Source organism: Dendrobium catenatum, unplaced genomic scaffold (assembly GCF_001605985.2).
Source record: "Dendrobium catenatum unplaced genomic scaffold, ASM160598v2 fragScaff_scaffold_800, whole genome shotgun sequence".
NCBI classification, from domain to species: domain Eukaryota; kingdom Viridiplantae; phylum Streptophyta; class Magnoliopsida; order Asparagales; family Orchidaceae; genus Dendrobium; species Dendrobium catenatum.
This window is the reverse complement of record NW_021319262.1, coordinates 15,234-35,678: the sequence shown is the minus strand read 5'-3', so window position 1 is coordinate 35,678 and position 20,445 is coordinate 15,234. Positions and strand designations below refer to the sequence as shown.

The following is a 20,445-nucleotide window of genomic DNA, read 5'->3' as shown; positions in this document are numbered from 1 at the left end:
AAAATCAAACATGAATCGAGCTTAATGTCGAGCTTGTTCATGAACTTCAAATGATGTTGTTCGCGAACATAAATGAGCCGAACACATTAGCGTTCAAGTTTGTTTATTTAAGAATCGAGTATTTAAAATATTGTTCAAGTTTGTTTGTTTAGTTAATTAAATGATCGCAAACGAGCTTTAATCGAACCGAACAACGAGTAGCTCGCCGAACGTTTGGTGGTGAATGTTTGGTTCGCCTGCAGCCCTAATTATTAGTAAACTGAGCTCAACGAGCTAATAAGTTAAGTTTGAGACAATAATGATTCTACTCATTAGCTCGTGAGCCGTTCATTTAAAAAATACTAATATAAAATGGCATGAAATATATTAAAATTAAAGAATTTTAATACAATGTTAATAAAAAATAATTTAAATTTACGCCTCACCTCTTTACATTAAATGATTTTTTACTATTTAACATCTTTTTAAATGGATATTTTTATTCTTCTTTCGGAAAGCTTTCTTATCACTTTCTAAAGTAAATTTTTAGTACAAAAATATTAAAACTAAAATATTTTGTACAAAAAAGTTGTTTTAAAAAATAATAAGAAAGTTATCCCAAATGAATCCTAAATTTTCTTGTAATTATTTGCAATGGAGTATGGATATTGCATGCATCTGTTTATGGTCAAATTTTAACTGGATGAATTTTGTTTAAGGTTGACTTAGATTTTATTTATGACGTCTTTCTTATTATTTTCTAAATTAAATTTTAAGTACAAAAATTTCAGATTAAAATATATATATATGAAAAAACTGTTTTAGAAAGTAGTAAGAAAACAGTCCCAAATAAAATCTCAGCTGATTAACAGTTGCATAAATCAAAATCATTTTCTCTCTTTCATACTAAATAAGCATGACCATGAGCTATAATGTGGCTGAGGCTCGTTCCCTCGTCACCATGTGGTGGCAACCTTTGGCAAATCTTTTCGTGGTGCTGGGGTTTAAGGTCACTTATTTACCTTACTGGACGGTCAGTTCGGAGTTTCGAGGGTGCTGGTAGCCTCGGCCAACTACTGAGTCCACCTCTCTTTATTGTATTTCTCCTTTTTTTTGTTTTATCTGGTCTTTATAACCGTTTTTTTATTTTAATAAAATTTTATTTTAATGTCAAAAAAAAAAAAGCATGATCATGAGCTATATACCTCAAATTGAAAGAATTAAGCTCAAACTCAAACTCAAATTAGTAGTGGCTCGAGCTCAACCAGATTTGTTCACATTCCTAGCAAGGACACAAATAAGCATCCTTCTTCTTTAGATTGCTGTGGTGAGTCGCAAATTTATCATCAGTTGTTATATGAAGGTGTTCACTGGAAAAGAACAAATAAGCATCCTAAAGAGTCGTTTGAAATCCTATCAAACAAATTGAAAAGAGCTACTGTACTGATTTTAACTGATTCAAACAGCATCGATTTTGATTACCAATGCCAAAAATCCTGATCTTATATTGGACATCAATTATGATTGAAATGCATATTTGAAATCAGCATAATTTGAGATAATAAAGTATGATATTGTTCATTTATGAATATATGAAAATTTCAATGCTTGTCGCAACAAAGGACATATAGAATAAGCTCATTATAATATATGAAAATAATAATAAGGTAAGATTTACACATAAATATATTTTGTTCATGAATATAAATTATTTCATATGTTGATTTTTAAAACAATTTTTGATGTATACATATAATTTATAAAAATCATCAACTTATTGTATTATCTAGAAAGATTTGGTTTGCATGATTCTGATGATTGATATGAAGAAAATTAAATCAAGTAAGACCCACACACAAGCTAGGCTACAACATTATAATCGTAAATCGAATTAATTGATTAGAAGCTTTATAGGAGTATAACAAGTTTATTACTACTCATTACTGCTAGCAGACTTAATATTATGTTTATTGTATGTATTTTATGCTATTTTTTATTCCAATTCAAAAGGATCTCTTCTCATACCGGCTCGACATATATATATATATATATATATATATATATATATAGATATTGATAATTGTTAGGCGCATAAAGATTTTGGCATGTGTTAGTTTTTGGGATCATCACTTATTTCTTGATATTTCAAAAAATAAAATTATGTGGCATTATCCACTAGTAAAGTTGCATACATGGTTATTTATAGGTATATTGCATTATTGCGTAGGTTCTCTAGCTAAGGCAAGGATTAAAATAAAGCACATCCCAATTAAGTGTTATAATAATAGTGTTACCAAGTTAACTAAAAATCATGTTCAACACTTACGTATCAAAATATAGTGATTAGATACAATTTCAATAGGGATAATTCTTGTAGAGGTGATATTAACATTGAGTTTGCATGTATTAATTTATGAACGACAAATATTTTAAAATATCACTTCTTTGTTGTAATATCATTATGGCGCCAATAAGATGACATTAATTTAAATCCTCGATAGTTGTTGGATGATTATGAGTCAGCTGAGCAACACATGAAGATACGTTGAATTGGTAGTATCTAAGAGACCATGATGAGAATGTGGCAAAGGAGGAGCTATAACATTATGCTAATGAGGCATTGCATACTAATCAGTCATGGTATGTTATTGATTTTTTTAGTGAGAGAACTCTATTATGTTGTGATGCTTCTATTTATTATCTTGTGTTCTTTAAGAGTTCAAGAACTTGAGCTTAAATCTCTTCCATCCTATCCATATGATCCTCCAAAGTGAGGCATATGTAACATTCATCAACCATTACATGCTATGAAGATTGCCACATAAGACTTTAAATTATTACATGCTAGAAAATTTATGGTTATAGAAAGAGTTTTAAGTTTTAGCTTTGCACAAAGATGTATTACACATAGATAAAAGATAAGATTATGGGAAACACTATAAATTTTCCGTGAAAAGACCACAAATGAAGAAATTATGGTGTTTAGCCCAATTAAAATTATTTATCATGCTTTCAAAGTAATAAAAAATCACTTTTCTCCGTAATTACGGATGAAATGGTTACAATTTTTAGAACACTCAAGTCTCCTATAATTGTAGTAGTGATTATGAGAGAAATAATTAATGGAGGCATGCGATTTAAGTAGGATGATGTTAATCAGGCAAAGATGATCAAATAATAATAGTTATATGATGATGGTTGGACAAAAATAGTTAGATGACAATGATCAGATGATAATGAATGAACTATAGACTATATAATGATAGTCAAACAATGATGACAATGGTAGTCAAATAATGATGATAGAGTAATAGTGGTCAGACGATGTCATTTAGATGACGATGATCATACAATGGCAGTCAAATGAACACAATTACTTATAATGATTATTGGTGTCAAATGTCTTGAAAATATCTAGAGTTCTTCAAGTTCTTGAGCTCTCTTCGAACTCAGGCTTTGTCATGTCATATGAAGAATGACAGTTTATTTATTATATTTTTGAAGTGTCATTTTAATAAATTTGACTATAAAATTTTTAGCAATCTATCACATGATCTATATTGATTTATTTGATCATAGATATTTTATTCAACAATTTAGTATCGTAAAGACCTCTAATCAAATGCTCTTGGCGTATTTAAATTCATTTTGTTGTGTCGTTCTATTTGACTATAAACATACAAGATTTGAAGATCATTTGATATTTCAATTAATGTCTTAAAATTTCAATCTCACTTCAAATACTTGATTTCAGCTCATTTGAATACAGATCATAGCATTTTGATGACATTTCTGTTTGATTATAAATTTGCTAAATGAGAGCTTAAATAATTCTGAATTCATTATAAAAAATAATCTTACAATATAAAATTTGAGATCCATACAAAATAAAATATTTTTAAATACATATCATACATTTAAAATAATTATTGAAATAAATTGAACGATGGTTCGTCCTTATTTTTAAAATGTTTGGATACGTACTTTATATTAAAAAATATATTTTATGAATTTTTGTCAATACTATGCTTCTTTAGTTCTTTTATCTTCGCATCTTTTAATTGGAAATAAAAAAGATTTTGAAAGCTTAAATTAAGCTAACACATGCAAATATTTTAAAAAGTTGAACGTTATGAGTTGGATTAGCAGTATTGGGCGCATAGTACTTTTCGCAATTATACTTACGACTAAAAGCAGGCCTTGAGAACTAGTTGCACTTGTTAGCTGCTCACCTACTACCCGGCTTTCCTCTCCACGCTTTTTTTTTAATCCTCTGATCAGCGGAAAAGGGTCAAGCGCGGCGGCGGCGGAGGCGGAGGAGGAGGAGAAGTATGCGGGGAGTCGGGGACGCGTATCGGATAAATCTTGTGAGTTGTGAGACTTTGGGGGTCTTGAGTTGATCGCATCGACCTCCTTTTCTTCTAAGGGACTTTGGTTTTGGAGAACCTATTATATGTTTTCCTGAGAGAAAAGGGGGGCAGAAAGAATGTACGACGCTCCGCCGCCCCGTGCTTCGGGATCTGCTACCGCCAATGCGGCGGGCTTGGTGGCACCTAGGTCTTATCAGGTCTGGGAGGGTAGCAACGTAAGCGTCACTTACTCGCTCGCTCGCTCTCTCTCTCTCTCTCTCTCTCTCTACTCTCTTGGCCCCCTTTATTCCATCTTACTATCTAAAAGATAAGGAAGGAGTAGTTCGTCTTTTGCATATTTAAAATTTTGGGTGGTTTGGGAAGTTAGAGCGGAATAGGAACGAACGATGCTGATTTATTTTAGGTTTAGTTTGAGAGATGATTATGGAAGTTCGTAGCTTTCTCACCATTTGAGGTGCTTTATTTGGGTGCAGATGTAACTGATTTATGCATTATGAGATTTCTTTCATTTTGTGAATGTTTATAGGAAAAAAAAAACAGTTTTTTAATTTTATTTTTTTTTTTGTAATTTGGGAGGCTAATATTCTCTTCGGGGTTTGATACTTTCTAATGGGCAGAAATTATCTGATACACGGTCCAAGGCTGTTCCTTCTTGAGACATGCCTAGGAACTGAGCTAGTACTGACCTGAGCTGGCTCATAGAAATCTTCTTACATTATTTAGTATAGTTCCTTGATTTCCTTAACTTGGTTATGCGACATGATTAAATTACTGGAAGGAAGCTTTCCAGGTTGCTCTAAATGGAATCCTAAAACATAGATGGGCTTGTTTTAAGGCACAATTTTCTGTGTTAAATCTCAGCAATAGCACTGATATTATAATTGGTTGTACTCATCTAATGAATAACCAAAAAACTAAACTCCCATTTAACCTTGCTAAACTTTCGGTTCACCTGAAATTATAGGTTGCACACTGAACAGTGAAATATATTTTTGATGAAATCCATCTCTCTTGGGAATTTCCATATAATCAAGTTCTACTTATTACCTATTATATTTTTGAGGTTGATAGTACAGTAACAATTTTGCTTTTTTTGCTGTCATTGTTCTTTTCTTATCAATGCCACTTAACATATGACGATCAATTTATGGTAGCGTGACATGGCAACAAAAGATAAGGCCAATTGGATTTCTAGTGGCCTACCACATATTAATGTACCATATTTATGTTCTAAATTTTGAAATTCCAACGTAACTGTTATGAGAATGTTCTGGTTCAAATGCAAAACTGTAACAACATTTGTTTTTTTATTTCATTTCCTGTAAAGCATAGGCTATAAAATCATGTAGAATAGCTTATGAATCTCTTTAGTGGAGCTACACGTTAACTTTTGTGTAATTGGTGATTTTATTGATTCCGTTTGTTAGTCTCACATGCTTCTAAATTCTGCAAGGATTACTTTTTTTTTTTTACTGAAATGAAAGGAGACTAAGACTAGAGGAATCTGGAAGATGCTTAAACTCCCATAGCATCCTAACTGTGTTTATGAATGTTGAATTATTAATGCTATAGATTATAATTGTCTGTTTTCAGCATGTACTTTTCTTTCTTCTGATAATTAATTCCCTTCACTTGGAACTTGGAAAGGATGTTTTGGGGTCTCTAGAATCAAGAGTAGGGAAGGAACAAAATGGCCTAATATTCACTTAGTCCCTTTTCTCTTATTTTTATTTGCTGGCCATCCTCACAAAACAGGTTTCCTTTGGGTTGACAAAATCAACCTTTTATTGTTTCCTGTAATATTCTCATGTAAAGAAACATAATTGGGTTAACCCAAACTCGGATTGTTCAAGTGGCATTTCGATTTGGTTGTCATATTGATTTCTTGTCCACCTAATGTGCCCGCTCTCTTTAGATGTTTTTTATGTGCTCGCATTTCTTTCTTTATTTTTTCATTGAATATGCCTACTCTTTAATTTGCATCTATTATAAAACATATGAATTATGTATAGTTTATCTGATCATGTTCTGCAGGTGTTTTTTCTTAAAGGGAGGTTCATATTTGGACCTGACGCAAGGTCACTCTTTCTGACCATGTTCCTAATCATTGCTCCTGCTGCAATATTTTGTGTTTTTGTAGCCCGAAAACTAATGGATAAATTTTCGCACCACACGGGTATATGCATTATGGTCATCACAATTGCATTTACATTATATGTAAGTACCGTTTTCTATTATATCATTTGTATGCTCAGTTCACTTTTTCCTAAATATATAATTTACTGAAATAGTTGGTGTTTAATCTGCTCATATTTTCTCATTTATGCCATCTTTATGGTCATACAATTAAACGAAATTTGTAAAATCCTCCCCATTGTTTGACCTTTTGGTGAAGGACAATAGTTTCATAAATTTATTACACTAGTTTCATTTGATTCAATTTATTTTTATAAAAACTAAAAGTGCCTAATTTTATTTAAAAGAAATTAGCTCATAATCCATCTCATTTTTCCTTCTCTTTCGCACCAGCATGCCTTCTTGCTGGTACAAAGGCCCCTATGTTGCATCGATACGGATACGGCGACACGGATACGACACGATACGGATACGGGATACGTCAATTCTTAAAAATATAGGATACGGGTACGGCGCGAACACGGCATTATAATTTATAATCATACATAAAAATTAAGAAATTAATCAAAGCATAATATTTGAACAAAAAAAATGACAACAACATCATTTGTAGCCTTGTAGCTTATAATATCAAAATATAAGAAAGCATTAAATGTCTAGTACAACAACAAAAGCATAAACATAAATTATCTAGCACATGAAGTTTCAACTATTCAATAGAATGAATGATATAATTATCTTCTTCATTGGTTTGTCTTTGAACTTCTATATCATCTTTAATAAATATCATAGCTTCTAATTCAAGCTCATCAACTGAAAGATTAGTAATTTTTAATGTTTTCATATCATCAAGAGACTCAAATCAATCTCAGAAATGAGAGAATTTTGCTCGCAACCACGGATGTAAATATGACACGTCTTTTTTCTTCGGATTTCTTTTTGTTTTTCAACGGACACGTGTATCGGATACGTGTGTCCTTTTGAAATTAAATAGTATTTTAATTGGATACGGCTTTGGCGTATCCAACACGTATCGGTGGAGTATCGGAGGCGTATCCGTATATCGGTGTATCGGATATAGCACGCCTTCATAAATAGGTGTATCGGTGCAACATAGAAAGGCCCCTTTCTAGCACGACCAAGTGAGAGATCATGGATGCAATCCTATAAGGTCTAGAGGCAACTCCCCACAGAATTCAGACATGTTCATGATTGTTCCAAGTGAGATCCTGCATGAGATCTCGAAACTATGTGCTTATTTCACTAGAACATACTTTTATAAATTTAATATGCTAGTTCCAATGATTTTTTAATTTGCAAAAAAAAAAAAAATGATGTAATTAGCTCATTAATCCAATTCTTATTTCCTTTTCATTAGTTTCCATTCCATCTTGCTAGCACATGCTCCATAGCTCACCTCTCGTGCATTAATTAGGGAGAGCTTATGGATGCAATCTTAGTGAGTCTGGTGTTTGGATTTTGACATGATCATTTTAGATCCATGTGAGATCTCTTACGAGATTTTGAGATTGTGAGATCATGTGATTACTTCACCCAAAAAAATCCAACAGTATCTTATGCATGTGATATTGTAAGGGGTATCCCTTTTGTGGATTTTTGTCAGAGCACCCTTAGGGGATCCAATTTGAGGGTGTGTTTTGATAAATTATTGTATGAATACTTAAATAACACGCATATTAAGGCCAAGGCATAGTTAAAATCGACTTAACAAAATCTTTCAAAATTGGTTCAATGAAATCTCATTTGGTGTCTCAACATAGTTGCAAAATAATTAATGCCATTTGTTGGTAGATGGAAGCCTAATTTTAATTCATAGAAGAGGTACTAAACCTCAATAAGTTGAATGTGACATTATGATTGATTTAGATTGCCTTTGGACTAAGGATGGGAGTCTTACAAAATTATTTGCACTTATTTTTACATAATTCCTTCAAAGATGTTTATTGAAAACTGATTAGCATTATGCATCATCGTGCCATCTTGATTATTGAACAGCCCAGATCACTACAAACTTCTGGTAAACTGCTTTTACATGTTTGACAAATAAGGGGCTTAATAGGAACAATAGATGCAAATGATTTATAATGGCAATCGTGAGCCTTTCATTGGTATTTTGAACCTGTTTATCATGGTACGATATACAAGAAGGATACTAGTTTTTACTTTGTTGTTTATTTTTTGCTTTGTTTCTCTTACCATTTGTTTAACTTTACTGGTGTTTTTATAGATGTTCTATCAGTCTTTTTTATGCCATAATGACTATTTTATCCATTTGGCAATATTGGGACGAATCCAAATTTAGAAGCGATGGATGAAGTTTTAATGGTTATTCTTTTTGATTTTGTTAGATCGTAACTATATTTTACCTTTTTCAAAGTTCTGCATTTGGCAATGAGAACTATTTTCAGTCACTATTATAATTATTGGTCTTATTCTTGTTGTTTGGATTGTATTCATGATGCCTTTGTCATTCAATCCCTCGAAGAGATGCATTTGCTTTAGAATTCAGATTAAAGCAAGTTCTTTTCAAAAACCTTTCCTTATGCTATCTTTTGGATGAGACCCTTTGCTTCCTGGCCCCTCCCTATTAGTTCCATCATACATCTTCTTATTGCCTTTTTTTATCATAAACGGATGAATCATCTAATGTTTTAGTTATCATTTTTCTCAATTTGAAGCAACTCACATTTCCTGTGATTGGTCTTACTTATTAATTAAATTCTGTTTGTGCACCCAATACCAAGCAAACGCAACCCTTCATATATTGGTATATGGAAAACAGCACATTGAAGCCCAAGTATCCTAGCATATAGCCTTGTTTTGAGTTCTGGATTTTGTTAGCTCATCTATTTTTCATGCTATAATCAACAAAATAATTTGTTTTACACACTATTTTTCCAGGATTTGTGTCTTTTGCTACTCACATCTGGAAGAGATCCAGGCATAATACCCCGAAATTTAAAACCACCTGAACCTGAAGACTTCGATGGAAGCATCGATGTTGGGAGCATTCAAACCCCACAATTGCGTTTACCTCGAATGAAAGATGTCATAATCAATGGGATAATTGTGAAGATCAAGTATTGTGACACATGCATGCTTTATCGGCCTCCTCGTTGTTCCCATTGTTCAATATGCAACAACTGTGTGGAGCGCTTTGATCATCACTGCCCATGGGTTGGACAATGCATTGGGCTAGTAAGTAATAATTTATAGAGTAGCATTTAGACAATTTTGTGATAATCCTTTGTCCAAAATTTGAATTTTACCATGAGCTCATTTGTTTGTTTGCAAATAGATAGTTGATTATTTGTAGATAGAAAGCATGTCTTAGAAATTGATCATCTCACTTTAATTGATTTTGTATGTGTAATTAAAATTTTCACATTTGAGGAATTTTGGAATTGTTTATGGAGTTTTAAAGCAATATTGATTTTAGGTTACATTCAACTAAATGATGAAATCTTTAATTCATCATTTTAGAAAATATGATTTCTATGTGCAAGCAACCAAATGAGGCCTAAATGAAAATTTTGAAATTGTTTGAGTCTAACGGCCACTGGGGATCACGTCATGTATAATTTAATTGAAATCTCCTGCCACCTCTATTCGCGTTCTAGTTGTTCAAATGAAAATAATTTAACAGGTCATGCTTTTTATTAATTCTAATTATTTTCTTTGTGCAGAGGAATTATAGGTTCTTTTATATGTTTGTTTTCTCAACAACTCTTCTCTGCTTCTACGTCTTTGTCTTCTGCTGGGTTTATATCAAGAAAATTATGGATGCAGAAGAAATAAATATGTGGAGGGCAATGGCAAAAACTCCTGCTTCAATTGTTCTAATCATTTACACATTTATAGCGGTGTGGTTCGTGGGTGGCCTTTCTGTTTTCCATTTATATCTCATAAGCACTAATCAGGTAAATGATGTGCTTTTTATAGTTGATCTTGTTCTCATGCATGTCATCGAAGCATTATTTTCATACTTCCGGTTGTAAAATAATAGTTGTATTGTTTTCTATGAGGGTAGTCACTTTTATAATGTTGATACAAAGGCTTTGTTTGGGACAAGCTTTCTTACTACTTCTTAAAGCAGTTTTTTAGTACAAAAATTTTAATTTTTCTACTAGAAAGTTATTTTAAGAAGCAGTAAGAAAGCCAGTCCCTAATGAAGCCAAAATTTCTTCTATGGCAGATTTTGAATTCACATTTATTTACGCAATTCAAACTTTCAATGAATAGGTTACTATTGCCACCTTCTTTCCTAATTCTTCTTCCAGCCTTTTTCTCGCACTTTTCCTCTGTCCCCTTTAACCCCTCTTCTCATGCACTGACACCTACACTGACCCCACATACAAAAGAAAAAAAAATTACTCTCAACAAAATAAAAATCATACAAACAATGAATAGAATAAATTCCATTCCAGAGGGGGAACCATATCTGATAGCCATATAAATTCTTATGGCTCCATTTTGTAATTCTGTATGTGGCCTGATTATGATATTTAGGACAGTAGAATTAATTTTTGTGTTTGGTGAAGAGCAGTTTAGCTGCAGTGAGAATTTTAGTTTTTTGAAAGTCAGAATACTATTTTTTCTGAACTATGGATTGTGATACAACAAAATCAAGCCCCATATACTTGATCAAGCTTCAGACCAATTGCATCCACAGCCTGATTCAAATTTGGCTTTATTTATTGGTTACCACTCTTTCAGCATCATTGCACGGGATTCCATCCCATCAAAACACTGCAGGTAAGCGTGCTTGGGAGAGAATAGTATTAGGATAATGACCTTCTGGGAATTCCTCACGTAGCACCCCTTGAAAAAGGCATTATTTATCATTTTCTACTTATTTTTACGATATTCATCCATTTCAATTATTCCTTATCTGGATGAGACTTGGTTTGAATGAAAAAAGTTGAAATTCTCCCCCATATTCTGTTCCCCTTTCCTCTCTTACCTGGTTGCTCCTCTTTGTTCTTTCTCATACCCAACAAATCTTTCTCTCTCTCTCTCTCTCTCTCTCTCTCTATATATATATATATATATATATTAAATAGTGACTTGGCATGATTCCCATGTTAAATTGGACAACCATCTCTCCTTGCACACATCCCTAGGATGCTCTTTCTTGTATCAAAAAGTCATGGTGATTGATCTTTTCCTCCGTCTTCGTGAGACATGCAGTGGAGGATTTCCATTCATTATGTTTGAAGATAGCCGGAGTTAATATTGCAGTCATTTGGTCAACAAACCTTAGAGATCATAAGGTTTTAATCAAACCTAATTAGGGCTTCTGAGATCTTAGCCTTAACCAAAATTTGCATCAGAGCGTGAGATCTAAGGTAGTCTAATAGGAGAGAAAGGCATGGAATTGAAGGCTAGATGATAGGGGACTTTGCATTTACATCACTGTTTTGTTTGTATTGATTCGATGGTGTTCTGTGGTGACATATTCATCTCTATTGTATAAGCTATGATGTACAGATACGGACACGACGACACAGATATGACACGCAGGGACACGAGACACGTCAATTATTGAAAATATTGGACACATATATGAGTTGTACAAGGTATTATAGTTTTTATATTTGTTGACTTTCGTATAATGTCCAAAGGAAACAAAAAATTCTGCATACCTCGTTCGATCGAAGAAATCCCGGAAATCCCGTTATGCGGGTGATTGATTTGGTGTTGTGGATATGAAATAAAAAATTTTATTTTTATATTTAAATAAGTAAAAATTTTAAATACAAGAGATTATATTAAAAAAAATCATAAAATATTTAAGATACAAGTTGTCCAATTTATATTTAATATTTTTTAATGTGTCATCCAATATGTGTCGGAGTGTAGGACGTGTGTCGTGTCGGACACTGCACTCCTCTTTGAGAAAAAGTGTCGGTGCATCATAGTGTATAAGTTATTTAGAATTAATCCATGAAATTTGCCGAGATCCTCCTGCTTCTCCATGATTATGCAATTGTAATTTTATTCCATATGCCATACAATGCATGTTCCAGTAATTTAGAAGCATAAAAAATACCCTGTTGCAATTTCTGCTTAAGCCAGGACGTATCCATTACTATTGAATTTGCTGTCCACATAAACTCACCACCCTAGTTTCTTTGTATTAAATTTCCATCCTTCTAAAGACTTGAGAAATATGTTAGGCTGGTCCTCCAGTCTAGCTGTCCCAAAATTAGGGTCGGCCCCTGGTTTATTCTAGGCGGACCACATAGCTGTTGGCCCCCCTGTGGGGCTCATTAATTGAATGCAAAATTAATGATGAGTGAGCGGTTTAGGAGGGAATTAATTTTGGGAGGGCTGCTTAGTAATTATAATTATATTTGTATTATGTTAGTTGATGGGGAGGGTTAGGGTTAAGGTTATGTTATGTTTTGCTGAATTTGGTTTTCTCTTAAGTTTGTTTGGGCTTTAGTCGTCGACTAGAGATTGGGAGAGCCAGATATTCCTCTTGAATTGAAGATCCATTGTATCTTGTTTGTTTTATTTCATCTTTCATCAATTATCAAGTTTCCTGAGTATTTTGCTACCAAATTTCTCTCAATTTCTATTTTATCTTTGCTGAAATTCCAAATTTAGACCAAGTTCTTTCGATTCCTGCAAGTATTTCTTTGAACAAATTGGTATCAGAGTACTTTTTTGGGTGGAAAAATAAGTTGTCTTTGCTTCTTTGGTGATTGGAGCCTAGATTCAATTAGTGGTAGTAAAGAAGATGGATGCGTTGGAAGGCGAGATGGAATAACTTAAGACTGGAGTACAGGAAAAATATTCCGGGGTTGAGGGGAGACTCTTACCCGTCGAGAACCGCTTTGAAAATTTTGAAGACATGATGAAAAGATGTTTGAGATGCATTTGAAATCATCACCGGTGATTCTTAGGGTGGAACCAAGAAGAAAGGAGATTCAAGAGGATGGCTGTATCGTCCTAGAATATAATTTGGAAGCATTATTTTTTTATCTTTTAATAAACAACACCAGAGCTATTAAACTTCATTTATCAGAATTAAATAATAAAATAATTTAGAATTCAAAGCATCTATATATACATATGTATTCATTTCCCAAAAAATTATATATACTATTCAGGATCTATATAATCATATCATAATTAATCTATTATGAGTACAAAAGCATAACTAAAAAAAAACTAAATCTAAGAAATCCTGATCAGTCGCACACTCTTGCTTTCTTGCACTTGCTTGAAATTATTTAATCACATATAATGAGCTCAAGAGCCCAGAAAGTAACCAAATTCTATAACTGAACTCAATACAAGGCAAATGACCAATATGTACGTCGTCTGTCAAATTATTGTGGGCTTCGAAAATTGGGCCCCAACCTCCCTGTTACTTTTCGGGGGAGTTTTAACGAATTAAGTTCTGGGATAAATTTTGGGAAGCCAAATGGGTTTGTAGATAAGACACTACCCAGAGATTTCACCCTCATTTTGTGAGGACTTTAGATCTGAGTTCTCGTTTCCTATTGGCTCAAGCTCCTATAGTTAATTACCCCTTCTGGTAATGAGAGAGAACTTTAGATTAAGTCTAGTCGTCAATCAGATATATAGATACATTATATCTAGCATATAGTAGCAACATGACATTTGGAATTTGAAGGGTTGATATTTAAAATTGGAAATTCCATCATCTTGTGCTTGAAGTGGATGGTGGGGGAGTGGATTATGGACCCGATCAAGATCCCGTGGTTTCGTCATTTTTGGCCATCGTGGTCCCTGGTCTACTTATTGAGAAGAGGTAGTTGAACCAACCTGACAGAAGGATCCTTGTCGGCAGCCATGTGTTGCTTTCTCCAAGGGTACCTTGTAGACCTATAGTGGGTATTTGACTAAGTTGACAAATTTAAATCCACCTTAGCTAACAGAGGGCTTTGTGCCCTATCGATTGTATCCTATTGATTCATATCTCAATAATTTGATGTCGATGAGGAGCATACGGGCGCTAGCAATAACTGTAATTTAGTGGTGCATTTGACAGCAAACTACTTGGTTCAGAGGGTCCCGGTCATAATCATTTATCTGCGGTGCCATTGATAGCAAATTTGCAAGTTAGAGGACACATGCCACGCCTTTACTGGTAGGAGATTGTTTGAGAATGAATCTTAGTGAAATTCTCCACCAGACATTAGCTCTTTGTGAGCTGAATTATCTTTAAGATTTGTACACCTTAGCAAACTGTTGTGGAGGGTATATAAGTTTTGCTTTAAGCGATTTGATGGATTATTTTGATTTTAAATATTTTGAGCTTTTGGAATTTTGAATTTTAAAATTTTTTGGGTATTTGGGAAGTATTTTAAATGTATTGGAAAGTGTAGAGTATTTGAAATTAAACCATCCGATTGAGATATACGTTCAACACGGCCATCATCAGAGGTATGTGGGGTTATCTTATTTATGGGTTGAACCTTGTTGACTTTGTCTACCACAGAGGATTGGATTCGCTATCACTTGTATGTATTTATTAATGAATTTGCATTGTTCACAGGCCTTGAATGACTAATATGAATTATAAAACAAATATTCCAATTGAGGTCACGATAGCATATCAGTTTGCATCTACCCGTATAGAAAGATTGGGCTTGAACTTAAGTTAATTATTCAACCCGCGTAGCATCCCTAGACGTCACGCGTATACCCATAACACGCTCGCCGGGGCCCATACGGGTATGTGATTGCGCATGCACTTCTTTATATTCGTGTGTATACATATTGTAGTGCATTTATGGGAACATTTTTGAAATTATTTAATACTGGTCAGTTGTATGGGCAACTTTCATTTGAATACCAAGTTCTATTTGGGAGCTTGTACATGCTTTCTATCCGCTTGTATTCAAGTTGCATATTCAGTGTCGTCGTCTTACGGGTTGACAATTGCTTTGTACATGTAGATTGTCGTGCACTACTTGTTTCCTTATATAGGTGGATTGTAGTGTAGTAATGAATCTCCTGCTATTACTAGTAGATGTTCTCTACTATAGTTCCCTTGTATCCTTCTTGTAGACAGTATGTTAAGTGTATAGCAAGTTTCCTATAGAAGCTCGTAAGAACTTGCATTTGTCGCGTTCCTTATGCATTTGCTGTGGTCTTTGGTCCATGTAGTACATCCGCTATTGATGTAGGTAGGCAAGTAGATGTATTCATTCACAGACTGAAATTGACTACAGTATATTACATTTACTGAAGTCTTTCTGCATCTACCATATGTGTATGTGGTGCGTACATCTGTATTTTTAGAGAACGCATTTGTATTGCAGATCTTCAACCCTTGATCGTATGCAAATTAGTATGTTTATTTGTATCTTGATGTTCATTGCCGGAGTGTTGTAAAGTAGTTGATTCATCTGCTAAATGCCCTTCACACCTTGCTCACGAATATACTTTGCATTCTGATTGACTTGAAGATCTCCAAAATTCCTTGGGACCTCTATGTTATTGATTGATTGTAAGCATGTTGTTATCTCTTTAATTTGATCTCTGCTTGCAAGAAGGTTACTGTGTTCGTTGCATGTCAAATTCTTCTGCTTGAATGGACGCGGTGTATTCACTTTCAATCAAATGGTATCGATTGTATGAAGGCGGCATTTGCCTTGGATTTTTTGAATACATCTTCGCTAACTATTGTTGATTGTTGCTTGCAAGATTGAATATGCTTGCTTATATTCTAATCTTGATTATAGGGATAGCCTAGCGCTTGCTGCATGCTTCTGCATATGCTTATAGAGCATATCATCAATTGCAATAAGTTATTATATTCGTTGTACACTGATCTCTTTCCTTGCAAGGTATCCATACGATTACCTGCATGCTGACTTGTATTGACTGTGGGAGGTTCACACTTCATCCTGAATTTGATATTTCATTTGTCGCATGTCTCCTCTTGAACATGTCATTGCCCCTACTATAATCCTTTTGTATGTATTTGACAGATAGTGGTTGATGATGTTGCAAGCCTATGATTTTCACTTACGTGACGAATGATTGTATTATAGGTTACCTTTTCTTTGCTCATAGAGTGATTGACTTGAGCACCATGAGTTTCATATTATTCATTTGTTGGGAGATTTGTATAATCATCTGCACTTATACTATTATATTCCCTTTGTTTTTCGTTGATCAATGCTTGCAAGCAAGTTGTATCACAAGTTCATCCGTTCATTGACGTTCGTTTGAGTGTATTCAAGGCTTGTTCATCATGAGTCCTATTTGATCTCCAACATTCATTTGAACAATTCAGGTTCTCTGTTGTTTACTTAATGCCCAAGTTCTAGTCCAACTTGATATCATTTGTCCAATGTCAAGTTCAAGCTCCCTATTGTTAAAAATTGATTTAAATCCCCTATTGTCCGAATCCGATACAAGTTCAAATCGTTCAATTTTAGGTTCCAATTGAATTCAAGTCTCTTATATTATTCATTTAAGTTCAAGTCCTTTATTATTTCAATTGAGTTTTGTTCCCTGTTATTCAAAAGTCTGCAATTTTGGTCCCCTATTTGCTGTGAATTTCGCCTGCCTCCCGGTATCTCCCTTGTTTAGGGGAAATTACGAAAAATTGGGCCTCCCGTCACGCTAGAGAAAAGCATGTACAATAAGTGTTGGATGACACCGCGATCGTAAAATTTTCAATCCCACCATGCTAGAGAAAGACGTGTATGGGTCTTCAGTACCTGTTTTGAAATGTGCAGTTTTTATATTTTTCTTCGCCACGCTAGAGAGAAGTGTGTATAGGGCTTAGCCGCCTCGCCATAGGTGTCGCACAGGGTTCCCTTCCCACAACGCTAGAGAAAAACATGTATGGGTGGTTTTCTGACTCGACACGAACGCTGAAAGCGAGGTTTTAAGTTTAGGAGTTATACATGTGAATGACGACGATGACGAGGTGGCACCAAAATTTATCTTATTAATCTCTTTTTTGACATTTTATTTTATTTTATTTTTTTAATATTTGCATTCTCTTTCCCCTTCTTTTTTATTACAATAATAAAAAATAAATAACTAATAATAATAGGTAATAATAATGCTAATATTATTAATTGTATTAACTAACAATATCAATTAATACTAGTAATAATAAAAATACATAAAAAGAAAACTTAGTTTTTTGGGCTTCTGTTGAGTAGAAGTTTAGGTTTGGTTTGAAACGGGATGAGTGGGCTTTGGATTATGAGCTAACTAGTGAGCTATTTGAGTGATTTAGGCTTTGGGCTGTTGTTTGGGTTTTAAAATGGGTTGAGATGGGTTGGTTTGGTGAGACTAGGTATCGACATAGGGATGGGGCGACAAATGGTTAGACTATATGGTTATCAGAGAGGTGCGTAGCTTGGGGAGATTGGCTGGTTGAGGATGTTTCGGTTGGGGAAGGAGGAGAAGATGTTGGCTTCAGCTGCAGGTAAGAGTCAGCATAGGGAGGAGATCAGAAGTCACGATAGGCTTGAGGTGGTTGGAGGCGTCGGCCATATATGAGTAGAAGGTCGAGGCTTGTGGAGTTGAGTCGGCCATGAGGGCTGACGGGATGTTGCAGAGGCTTTGGTTGTACAGAGTTGGGGTTTTTGCATGAGAAGAGGAATGCTCTCTCTCTCTCTCTCCCTATGGATTGGAAGAATCGGGAGATAGAGGGTTGGGTTGTATGGAGATTGCCAAGAGGAAAGCAGGTGGAGGTCCAGTGCTTGAGTTTGGCCTGGAGTAGGGATTCGACAGGTGCGGGTATGGAGGAAGGGACGTCAAGTTAGTGTTAGGGCTTGAGGGGATTCGAGAGCTATAGAGATAGGTACTGCAGGAGCAGTGGAGTCGACGACTTGAAGGAGGTTTGATGGCTTCGATTTGTTGGGATTTCAGAAGAGACAGACGGAAGAAGCAGGAGGTCTCACTAGCGGGAGTTTTGTGAGAGAGAGCAAAAATAATCGAAGTCTCTTGTAGGTCTTGTTTTAACAACGAGAACGGAGGCAGTGATATGAGGTTTGCAGGATTCTTGCTGGAATATGTGGAATTTAGCGAAAAATCAGTAGGATTCCAGGAACCATTCGACAGTGCTGAGGTATGATTTTATTTTGATTCCTTTTTTTATTTGTTGTAGAGGTTAACAATTATAACAATAACATTTATATGATCATGAATTTGTGAAGAATAGTAAAGCTCATATGCAGTAGCAGTAGAATATGTAAATGGTAAAATAATGTGGTATGAAAGCTAGTAAATCAGTACGAGTGTCAAATCGATAAAGCAGTCGTCGTATCAGTACTAACAATTTACAAAGAAATCATATAAATGGGGTAAAACCAAAGCATCGATAGTCTTTCAAAATTATTTTAATGTAGTAAAATCATATAGCTATACATACATGCTAACAAATTATTCTATATCAGTATCTTAATCACATGCTCATTATGTCACACTAAACATGTAAGAAGTTCTGACTTAATTAATATTTTTTCAGTATCGTATCAATGTCAGTAAATCGTTGGCTCAGTAAACAGGGTTGTCCCTCTTTGCCCGTTGGGACAATAATCATCTCCTTATAACTCTCACTCAGCGTATAACGTGAATTAGTCAATGATAACACCAAACCACATATTTAAAGGAAAGCCAATCATCACACCAAACTGTACAGGTCAATCAGTCTTCAGCTAACGTTAGTAAATATTCAGCCTTTACTTGTTTCACCGTCACACATATTATTATCATTATATTATAATAGTAATATAGCGACCAATATTGCTCAATCACATGTCCACACTCCTTTTTTTTTATTTTTTTGTCCACACTCCTTTTCAATGCATTGTAGTAAATAAAATATAATTAGGCTTAATTTAGAAGGTGTCAAAATGATCAAACGGTAGAAAATAGAAAATCCTACAAAGCAATAAATCCATATTTTTAGAAATTTACCAAATTACTAGAGATTGTATAAAACAATATTATAAAGCTTTAATTGAATTAAAACAATATTTTTAGGTATCTAAATAAAATTTTGAATTGGCAAAAATCATTGCATTTTCAAAATCATCTAAAAAAAAATCTCAAATAAATACTCAAAATATTTATAATCTCAAGCTCTATAACATGTGAAAGTTACTAGATGAAAGTTACAAAATTATCCTCTTTTTTTAATAACAGAAATACAAATTTGATCAGATAAATAAAAAAAATATAAATTTATTAAAACAAAAAATAGAGCAATGATTCCTTACAGTGAGACAAACAAATCTCCCTATTGGATTGACAGATGAAAATTGCTTTATGGCTTCTAAATCCTAGGATTTATTCTCTCCTCACTTTTCTCTCATATTTTCTTTTTGCATTCTCTATTAGTCGAATTGAATGGAGAAAAAAGGCTTTTAATGGATTCAATAATGGTTTTATATATTTTATAATAAAATAATAAAATAATATAAATATAATTATAAAATTTAATTATTTTTCAATATAAAATTCATATAAATCCTTTTGGAGCTTTAAAAATTATAAAAAATATTCATAAAATAACTTATTTTAATTAAATTTTTTTGGTGAAATCAGTTTAGAAAACGAACACATAACGGTCCCAAAATCCTCACTTTTACCGACAAGTGTCAATTTCTTAAGGATTTTCACCCGTGCTAAAAAATTATGAAAATTTTAGTATAATTAAAACACAATAATATCTTTTTTTTTGCGAAGAAGGTTTTCAAATTTGGCTTATTATTACTCCTAAAAAAATTTATTTAACAAGATTATTACAACGATGCTGGATTGGAGAGTGTTTTCCATCAAGGACCGTCCTGTGGTGCTCCGTTGTTGGGCGGATCGGGGTATTCCGAAGAAAGGACATCAAGGAGGAGAGGTGGAATGGAGAAGGGCATGGTTGAGGGGAGCCATGGGGTCAAACTCAACTAAGGGAGGAAGGAAGGGAATCACA

General features: G+C 33.9%; 1 protein-coding gene across 1 annotated transcript; it reads left to right on the top strand.

The window, feature by feature from the left end:
• Nucleotides 1-4,204: 4,204 nt before the first annotated feature.
• On the top strand, nucleotides 4,205-10,517 carry LOC110113375 (probable protein S-acyltransferase 7). The gene is made up of 4 exons (XM_020845933.2): nucleotides 4,205-4,564; nucleotides 6,384-6,566; nucleotides 9,408-9,704; nucleotides 10,193-10,517. Exons 1-4 carry the CDS (start codon nucleotides 4,466-4,468, stop codon nucleotides 10,502-10,504), a joined length of 891 nt encoding a protein of 296 aa, XP_020701592.1. The 5' UTR covers nucleotides 4,205-4,465; the 3' UTR covers nucleotides 10,505-10,517.
• The last annotated feature ends 9,928 nt before the right edge of the window (nucleotides 10,518-20,445 follow it).